General features: G+C 39.0%; 1 protein-coding gene across 5 annotated transcripts in view; it reads left to right on the top strand.

Moving 5' to 3' along the window:
• Window positions 1-10,888, top strand: part of Fgd4 (FYVE, RhoGEF and PH domain containing 4) — a 181,344-nt gene that overhangs the window by 144,676 nt on the left and 25,780 nt on the right. For all 5 annotated transcript variants that reach the window (XM_021209743.2, XM_029544202.1, XM_029544203.1 and 2 more), the window contains exon 11: window positions 1,499-1,671. In XM_021209743.2, coding sequence (XP_021065402.1) covers window positions 1,499-1,671 — 173 coding nt within the window. The remainder of the gene's footprint in view (window positions 1-1,498; window positions 1,672-10,888) is intronic.

Genomic DNA, 10,888 nt, shown 5'->3' with positions numbered 1-10,888 from the left:
CCTGCCTCTGCCTCCCGAGTGCTGGGATTAAAGGCGTGTGCCACCATGCCCGGCCTGTGTATTTCAATCATATTCAGTCCCTATTACCCTTTCTTAGCTGCTCCTATTAAGTTGAATCCCTCCTTCCTGCCCCCCTCCTTTCTCTCTGGTTTTTTTTTCCCAGCCTAGTGACTTTAATTATAGTTGTTTAGATAGGTCTGAGTGTGGAGCTATATACCAGAGTATAGAATACTATACAACTAAGGAAAATTACTCCTTTTCCCATAGATGGTGAGAGTTTGGTTTTTTTTGTTTGTTTGTTTTTTAGCAGATGTCATCATTTTTGTATGTCTTATGCAGATAGCAGCCATGAGTAGGTGATGGATGCAGGTGTCTATTTAGAGTTAAGCTCTACAAAATCATTTATTTTCAGCGACTTTAGCAGGCATGCATCTCTGCATTTACTACAAAGAGAAACTTCTCAAATCAGAACAGAAAGTAGCTTTTGTTTATATATATAATCATAAAGCAGCTTGACATGCCCATTTAGCAATATGTCAGTAGTAAATACCATGTTGTTTCTTCGACAAAGTTCCCACTTGTAGAATCCAAATCCAATCAGCATGTATTTGGTTTCCTATTAGTCGTTCCCCTACTACATCAGTGGGCACAACTTATTTGACAGTTGATATTGTAGCTCACAAAATCCTCATGAGAATGAGACCAGTAATAACTCTGTACTCGGCAGCCTACATAGAACCTTCCAGTACTGTGAAAGCTAACTATTGAAGAGGAAGCGTCCAGCTCAGTTTTCAATTTCTCCATACTCTACACCCAAAGTGTATAATGTATTCAGCAATAGGGTCTTGCCATGTAGTTTTGATGTACAACTGAAAGTGGCAATAATGTCTGTTGATGCTGCATTTTTTTCCTGGTAGAGTATATCCATTGCTAGCAAAAGAGGGTTTACTATGAAAAAGAAACTCATGGAAATTATTAAGTGATATACATTATATCATTTTGGAAGAAGGGAAATGTACAAAACATATTATGTGGAGAAGGAAGCTATTCAGATACATGATATATTTTGTATGATTCCTACATTTATTTATGATTCTTACACTTATTCCCTGTTTTAAGTTCTACCCTGTAAAGAAATGCAAAATGTGTCCTCTTTTATTGTGTGGTAGACCTCTGAATATTTGCTATTGTTTAATCTTACAATTCAGTCACCCTTTAGTTCACTTGTTATGAATTTGTTCAATGAGTATTTGATTGAAATCTAATAAAAACAGATGGTGATATATGCCTATATCCCCAGCACTTAGAAATCTATCATAGGACTGTAAGTTTAAGACCTATCCTGGCTACATAGCATATCAATGGAGAAAAAAAGGAAGGTCATATGCTCTGAACAGCAACAACAGCAAAAACAGTGGTATTTCTGTCCAGTTATATTAGTCCAACTTTGTTTTCTTTAATCTTCCTGTTCATTAATTCATAATCTGTTTCTCTGCAGTTCAACAACATGTTGCTATATTGTGTGCCCAGATTCAGTTTGGTTGGCTCAAAATTCACAGTTCGAACCAGAGTTGGCATTGATGGAATGAAAATTGTGGAGACTCACAATGAAGAATATCCACACACTTTCCAGGTGTCTGGGAAAGAAAGAACCCTGGAGCTGCAGGCCAGGTGAGAGAGCCAATCTTGCCAAAGCTTCCTGAAAACATCAGAATAAGTCATAAATGGTATTGTGGTGGTGGTGGTGGTGACAACGACAAGCGAATACCCCCAAACCTCTGAAAATCTGACTAAGTGGAAATTGGGGCTCATTGAGAGCTCATTGTGTCTTTCAACTGATCCCTGTATTACCTAGGACAGAGGCATACAGCAGGCATCAGTCAAGTGTCTGAAGAGTGGCAAGGCACTTAGGGAATGAGGCTGCTGCAATTTAATCCTGAGACCTGTAAGAAAAGACTCTTTCTTGAGCCTCCTCCTCTTAGAGCAATTTTAAAGGATTATTATTCCATGCTGAAAATTTCAGCCCTGATTTAAAAAAAATGGTACAAAGATAAGTCTGTGAACATGAGAGATGGCAGGAGATACCACAGGAGAAGCAACAGCACACCACCAAGGGAAAATGCTGAGTCAAGCTTACACACAAGTTTCACAAGAAAGAAAACCTGAATTTAAAGCAATAAAATGGGGCAGGAGAGATGATCCAAGAGTTAAGAGCACTTGCTGTTTTGCTAGAGGACTAGAGTTTGGTTCCCAGCATCACATCTCACAACTGGGTTCTTCAGGCCCTGCCCACACATAAGACATCACTTACATACTCAGGCACGTATATGTATGCATAAAATAATGAATAAATAAATCTTTAAATCAAGAAATACTTCAATTTTCAACAAGAAATTTCATCTAGCAGGGAGAGGACATTCTTTTCATCAGAACATGGGATGTTTTCTAGGACTGATCATATGTCTCAAGAACATGAAAAACAAAATAAACGAAATCCTATCACATATCTTCTCAGACAACAATAAAATCAAGCTGAGAATCTATATAAAATGGAAATGCATAAATATATGGGAACTTTAAAATATGCTTTTATTATATAGCTTTTTCTATTAATTGAAATTTTCTCTCCTGGAGGAAGGTGCTTTAAGACCTGGGAAATGAATAACTTTACAAGTCTCAGAAGCTCCTGAAATGCGCAAGTTTCCTAGAACTACCCCCAAACATTACATAAATTGCAACAACTTCCCAACTACAAGTCCCTACATGGAGTCCAGGGATACAGCACCCATGTGCTGTCACCTGCCTAGAGTGTACTTCTGGTGATGATACAGCTAGCTTCAAGTCACCCATGCTCCTATAAACAACCTCCTACTTATTCTGTTAGACATTCCAGTAAACTTATCAATAAGCTAGACTTGATGGAATAATGTCTTTACATTTGTTATTGGTGCCTTATTTGGGATGAATGTAGACACTTGTTCACATATTTCTAAAAAAAAACCCACCACCAACAAAATACAAACAAACAGTTGCTTTACTGAGGGTACTTATAGTAGTAAAATACAATTTAAAAAATTCTTGGGGGCTGGTGAGATGGCTCAGTGGGTAAGAGCACCCGACTGTTCTTCCAAAGGTCCGGAGTTCAAATCCCAGCAACCACATGGTGGCTCATAACCATCCGTAACAAGACCTGACGCCCTCTTCTGGAGTATCTGAAGACAGCAACAGTGTACTTACATATAATGAATAAATAAATCTTTAAAAAAAAAAAATTCTTGTACAAACATGACTATATATCTCTTGAATGTAGAAAAGCAAGAACAAAGTAAACCCAATTTAATAAAAGGAAAGAAATAACAAAGATCAAAGTGAATGAACATAAAATTAAAACTAAGGAAAAGAGTAATGAAATTAAATTGACAAGCCTTTAACTATACTAACCAAGAAAGAAAGATATCAAAAAACCAATAAAATTAGAGATGAAAAAGGAGACATTACAACAGATGCTACTGTGAACAGTGATGTGCTACAGAGCAGGAAATTGGGAAGAAAATGGATTATTAAACCCATACAACATTATAAATTTGAATTAGGAACTGAAAATATAAATGACCAATAATGAGTAATGATAATGAAATAGTAATTAAAAATCTTTCATCCAAAATAAAAAAAATAATAAATAAATATTTAAAAATATATAAAATAAAAATTCAACCAACAAACAACTCCTATATGTCTCCTCTAAAAATTAGCAATCCTATAATAAAAACCAACAGTGAATACAACTTGAATAACTTCCAAAGAATTTCTTTTGTGGGGGGGTCGAGATAGAGTTTCTCTGTATAGCCCTGGCTGTCCTGAAACTCACTTTGTAGACCAGGCTGGCCTCGAACTCAGAAATCCACCTGCCTCTGCCTCCCCGAGTGCTGGGATTAAAGGTGTGTGCCACCATGCCCGGCCAGACAAAGAATTTTTAAGTAACTTTTTTAAATGAAATATACTCTCATCATGGTTTCCTTTTCTTCACCTCCTGTCTGATCCTTCCTGCCTTCCCACCTACTAACTCCATGCTCTCTCTGTGTGTCACATACACACTTTCTAGATTTTTAAAACTAAAAGGGGAAATAAAGCACAAAAAAAACAGAAATAAAAACAAAAAAAAACCCCACAAAATTGGAAACTATATATAAGAAAAGACCAGTATGATAAAAAAAAAAACAAAAACAAACAAACAAGTGGTATGAGATTAAGATAATAGTCTATAAGAGTATCATTGAATTCACTTTGTGGTGGCGATCTTCTGCTGGGTGTGAGGCCTGCCCTTGGGTCTGGCTAATATCCCCAGTGAGAAAACAGTATTTCCTTTGCAAGTGGAAGTGAAGTGAGACACTTGTTAGTTCTTATTTCATTCTCTGGAATAAGAAGCTCACTTTTCTGCCTGTGTCACCTCAATGTCATCCTGCTAGTAACATGCATACTTACACCTGCTGGGAGGAGGACTTGACCCCAGCTTACATAAGGTGCAAACAAACAAAGCCACTATTTGATGTCCTCAATTAAATCCTTCAATTTAAAGTTCGGACTTAATTCAGAGTCCGCTCAAAGAGATTTTCCAGGTTTGGTATAAGCTTCCTACAATGTAGAGGAAGTGCAACTTTTCTTTAGTTGGCAATTTTAATATAATCAAGCACATTTCCCCCTAAGGAGAATTATTAAATTTCACAGTCCATTCAATTGTAAAACCCCCATTCTGCATAATTTAAAATGTTTGATGTTCTCCTTAATTTGTAATGGGTTAGGTATGGCATTGGCTGAGCCTTAATTGTGATAAAAAAACTGCATGGTACTGTTACAGCGACAGACATGTAGATCAATGGAATAGAATTGAAGATCCAGAAATGAATCCACACACCTATGGTCACTTGATCTTTGACAAGGGGGCTAAAACCATCCAGTGGAAAAAAGACAGCATTTTCAACAAATGGTGCTGGCACAACTGGCGGCTATCATGTAGAAGAATGAGAATCGATCCATTCTTATCTCCTTGTACAAAGCTCAAGTCTAAGTGGATCAAAGACCTCCACATAAAACCAGACACACTGAAATTGATAGAGGAGAAAGGGGGAAAAAACCTCGAAGATATGGGCACAGGGAAAAAATTTCTCATCAGAACACCAATGGCTTGTGCTGTAAAATCAAGAATTGACAAATGGGACCTCATAAAATTGCAAAGCTTCTGTAAGGCAAAAGACACTGTCAACAAGACAAAAAGGCCANCAACAGATTGGGAAAGGATTTTTACCAATCCTAAATCTGATAGAGGACTAATATCCAATATATACAAAGAGCTCAAGAAGCTGGACTCCAGAAATTCAAAAAACCCCATTAAAAATGGGGTACAGAGCTAAATAAAGAATTCTCAACTGAGGAATATCGAATGGCTGAGAAACACCTGAAAAAAATGTTCAACATCCTTAGCCATCAGGGAAATGCAAATCAAAACAACCCTGAGATTCCATCTCACACCAGTCAGAATGGCTAAGATTAAAAATTCAGGTGACAGCAGATGCTGGCGAGGTTGTGGAGAAAGAGGAACACTCCTCCATTGCTGATGGGATTGCAAGCTTGTACAACCACTCTGGAAATCAGTCTGGTGGTTCCTCAGAAAATTGGACATAGTACTACCAGAGGACCCAACAATACCTCTTCTGGGCATATACCCAGAAGATCTTCCAACTGGTAATAAAGACACATGCTCCACTATGTTTATAGCAGCTTTATTTATAATAGCCAGAAGCCAGAAAGAACCCAGATGTCCCTCAATAGAGGAATGGATACAGAAACTGTGGTACATTTACACAATGGAGTACTACTCAGCTATTAAAAACAATTAATTTATGAAATTCTTGGGCAAATGGATGTATCTGGAGGATATCATCCTTAGTGAGGTAAGTCACTAGATATGCACTCACTGATAAGCAGATATTAGCCCAGAAACTTAGAATACCCAAGATACATTATGCAAAACACAAGAAAACCAAGAAGGATGACCATCATATGGATACTTCATTCCTCCTTAGAATAAGGAACAAAATACCCATGAAAGGATATAGGTACAGAGACAAAATTTAGAGCTAAGATAAAAGGATGGACTATCCAGAGACTACCCCATCCGGGAATCCATCCCATCATCAGCCACCAAACCTAGATACTAATGCACATGCCAGCAAGATTCTGCTGAAGGGACCCTGATATTGCGGCCTCTTGTGAGGCTATGCCAGTGCCTGGCAAACACCGAAGTGAATGCTCACAGCCAGCTATTGGATGGAACAGAGTGTCCCCAATGGAGGAGATAGACAAAGTACCCAAGGAGCTGTAGGGGGCTGCAACCCTGTAGGTGGAACAACAATATGAACTAACCAGTACCCCCTGAGCTTGTGTCTCTAGCTGCATATGTAGCAGAAGATGGCCTAATCGGCCATCATTGGGAAGAGAGGCCCCTTGGTCTTGCAAACTTTATATGACCCAGCACAAGGGAAGGCCTGGGCCAAGTAGTGGGAGTGGGTGGGTAGGGGAACGGGGGCGGGGGGTATAGGGAACTTTCGGGATAGCTTTTGAAATGTAAATAAAGAAAACAATAATAAAAAATTTTAAAAAAAAGAAAGAGGCAAGCAGAATCATTTATCAAAAAAGAAGAAACATTAAGGAGTTTCCCCAAGACTTCTCAAAGATCCTTTGCTTTTATTTTCCTTAATTATAAACAGAAGGCTTTGGGTTGTTGTTGGGTGTTTTAAATGTCATACATGAGCACTGTATCTAAACCACTCCCACTGTTCCAGCCACTGTCAAGCTCCTCTATGTCCCATGTCCCCAAATTCATGGTTAATTGTTATTAACATGTGTATACATATGTATATGTCTATATGTGTCTATGACCATTTAGGATTGGACAACTTGTGTGAGAGTTCATCCGTGGGGGAAGCTGATTCTCCCTCTCTTAGCAGCAACTGACCAACTATAGCTCCTCCTCCAGAAGTAAGCCTTGTAGGTCTTCACTTGTTCAAGTTGGTGTTTCATTGTTATTGTCATTATGCTGATCTTGTTCAGGCAACCATATTGTTGAGATGTCCTGGGTGTGTTGTCCCTGTAATGCTTAGGGGACACTAATAATAGTTGTTCTGGCCCTTGCCTCCTACAATCTTTCTACCCTCTCTTCCACAATTTTCCTCGAGTCTTAGTATAATGGTCTCATTACAGATATATCTTTTGAAATTGAACACCCCATAGTTTCTTATCTGCTTTTTGACCAGATTTAGACTTCTGTTGTAGTGTCTATTCATAGCAAAAAAAAAAAAAAAAGTAGCTTCTCTAATGATGAGTGAGAGATATAGTTACATAAAAATAAATATTTAGAATACCATGAGAAATTATATTTCTTAAGGAGAATAACAGTACTAGGTTCTGCTCTCCAGTGTACGACCTCTCCAGCAATGGTTAGCTTTACAGTACCAGACATGAGTTCCCTCCTAGTGAATGAGTCTTAAATGGCTTTGTTGGTTACCCCCAACCCCCTATTGGGCCACTATTGATCTTTTGCCAGCTTGGTTTTATTACAGTACATAGGACTTAATAGGAAGATCTATTCTTTGCTTTTCTCACTTGGCAGCTTGGCATAGCACTTTTAGATACTATGAAAGCTAGTCTTTATACAGGAGACTTCCAGGTCATATCTAGCTCAATTATAACAAAGTTCTGTGTTCAAAGTATATTATCTTCAGTAGTGGAACTTACCTTTAAGTTCTGGAAGTAAACTCAAGCCAAAAGCAGTAGCCCATGTTGTTTTGGTGACCCAGATATTCCTCCAAAAAACTTAACAAGAAATTTTCAATGACTAGCATTGGGTTTTTATTAGATAGTATGTAAGTCTTGGGAACATCATCCCCTGATATTGTATAACTCAAACATATATGTATATGCACATATGTATATGTATACATATAAATGTTTTTGTAGGCTTATACAATAATGTTATCCCAGGTCTTTTCAAACATACTTAGTGTTATTTATCCTTCCTCTCTCCATCTCCCTCTATTACCATCTCTTCCACCCTCACCAGTTAAAGCCCCCACCCTATTTTTTCCACTTTCCCCTTTATAATATCTGTGTCTTGGTATCTCTACTCTATGGTCCCTTTTAATTTTCCTGGTTCCTGGATTTACACTGGGTTATATATTCACGTCTGATGTATCAGAACTAGAATCTACAAATAAGAGAGGATACATGATGTTTGTCTTTCTGGTTTGAGTTCATATTTTCCACCTACAGCTGTTCACCCGAAAATTACAAGATCTTTTTGCAGCTAAATAGTATTCTATTGTGTATATTAACACATTTCTGTTATCCATTCATCAGTTGAAGGATATTTAAGTATTTTCCATTTTCTAGCTATTGTAAGGAAGGATCATTGAACATGTATCTGTGGCATAGAATCTTGGACATCTACCAAGGAGTGGCATGGCTAGGCTTTGTGGTAGATCTACTTTAGCATTCTGAGAGTTCTCCAAACTACTTTCCAGAGTAACAGAACCAATTTACACTCACATCAGCAGGGAATAGGGTTCCCCTTTCCCTGAAACCTCACAAATGTTTGTTGACAGTTGTTTTCTTGATTTTCATCCATTTCTGACGAAGGTAAGATGAAATCTTGGTTGCTTTAATTTGTATTCCCTAATTGCTAAACTTGTTCAACACTTTTTAAAATATTTCATAACCTATTTTGTCTTTTTTTATTTAATCTTTTACTTATTTATTTATTTATTTATTTTATACTCCAGATTTCATTCCCCTCCCAGTTGACCTTCCAACTGTTCCATATCCCATACCTCCTCCCCGCTGCACTGTCTCCACGAGGATGTTCCCACTCCCCCACGTCCCACTCCACCAGACCTCTAAACTCCCTGAGGCATCCATTCTCTTGAGGGTTAGATGCACCTTTTCTGACTGAACCCAGACCCAGCAGTCATCTGCTATATATGTGTTGGGGGCCTCATATCAGTTGGTGTGTGCTGCCTGGCTGGTGGTCCAGTGTTTGAGAGATCTTGGGGTCCAGGTTAATTGAAACTGCTGGTCCTACAGTGTTACAAACCTCAGCTTCTTCCAGCCTTTCCCTAATTCAATCACAGGGGTCAGCAGCTGTCCAATAGTGGGGTACAATTATCTGCATCTGACTCTTTCAGCTGCTTTTTGGGTCTTTCAGAAGGCAGTCATGATAGATCCCTTTTTTGTGGGCGCTCCATAGCCTCAGTAATAGTGTCAGGACTTGGGATTCCACTTTGGGCCTGTAGTTGGACCTTCTTTTCCTTAGGCTCCTCTCCATTCCCATTCCTGAAGTTCATGCATTCTTATTGTTTGCTCCTTAAATTCTTTTCATTTTCTTTTTTTTTCTTAGATATTTTCCTTATTTATATTTCAAATGTTATCCCCTTTCCTGGTGTCCCCTCTGAAAACCCCCTATCCCCTATACTGGGGCATAGAATCTTCACAGGACCAAGGGTCTCTCCTCCCATTTATGATCAAATAGGCCATCCTCTGCGACACATGCACCTAGACCCATGAGTCCCACCATTTGTTTTCTTTGGTTGGTGGTATAGTCCTAAGAAGCTATAGGGGTACTGGTTAGTTCATATTGTTGTTCCTCCTATGGGGCTGCGAACCCCTTCAGCTCCTTGGGTCCTTTCTCTAGCTCATTCATTGGAGACCCTGTGCTCCATCCACTTGATGACTGTGAGCATCCACTTCTATATTTGTAAGGCATTGGCAGAGCCTCTCAGGAGACAACTATATCAGGCTCCTGTCAGCAAGCTCTTGTTGGCATCCACAATAGTGTCTGGATTTGATGGCGGTATATGGGATGGATCACCAGGTGGGGCAGTCTATGGATCGTCATTTCTTCAGTCTTTGCTTCACATTTTGTCTCTGTAACTCCTTCCATGGGTATTTTGTTCCTCCTTCTAAGAAGGATCGAAGTATCCACACTTTGGTCTTCCTTCTTCTTGAGTTGCATGTGTTTTGTGAATTGTATCTTTGGTATTCTGAGCTTCTGGACTGATATCCACTTATCAGTGAGTGCATATCATGTGTGTTCCTTTGTATCTGGGTTATCTCACCCAGGATGCTTTCTCCAGATCCATCCATTTGCCTTAGAATTTCATATATTCATTGTTTTTAATAGATCCATGTGTAAATGTACCACATTTTCTGTATTCATTCCTCTGTTGAAGGACATCTGAGTTCTAAGGAACAGCCAAACTGATTTCCAGAATGGTTGTACAAGCTTACAATCCCACCAGCAATGGAGAATTGCTCCTCTTTCTTCACATCCTTGCCAGCATCTGCTGTCACCTGAATTTTTGATATTAGCCATTCTGACTGTTGTGAGGTGGAATCTCAGGGTTGATTTGATTTACATTTCCCTGATGACTAGGATATTGAACATTTTAAGGTGCTTCTCAGCCATTCGGTATCCTTCAGTTGAGAATTCTTTGTTTAGCACTGTACCCCATTTTTTTTCATCTTGAAACTTTTTAAATTTTTTGAACAATATTTTTATTAGGTATTTTCTTCATTTACATTTCAAATTCTATCTCAAAAGTCCCCTATACCCTCCCCCTGCCCTGCTCCCCAACCCACCTACTCCCACTTCCTGGCCCTGGCCTTCCCCTGTACTGGGGCATATAATCTTTACAAGACCAAGGGCCTCTCTTCCCAACGATGGAAGACTAGGCCATCGTCTGCTACATATGCAGCTAGAGACACGAGCTCTGGGGGTACTGGTTAGTTCATATTGTTGTTCCACCTATAGGGTTGCAGACCCCTTCAGCTCCTTGGG

The sequence above is a fragment of the Mus pahari genome, chromosome 12, assembly GCF_900095145.1.
Source record: "Mus pahari chromosome 12, PAHARI_EIJ_v1.1, whole genome shotgun sequence".
NCBI classification, from domain to species: domain Eukaryota; kingdom Metazoa; phylum Chordata; class Mammalia; order Rodentia; family Muridae; genus Mus; species Mus pahari.
This window is presented reverse-complemented; position numbering and strand designations above follow the sequence as displayed.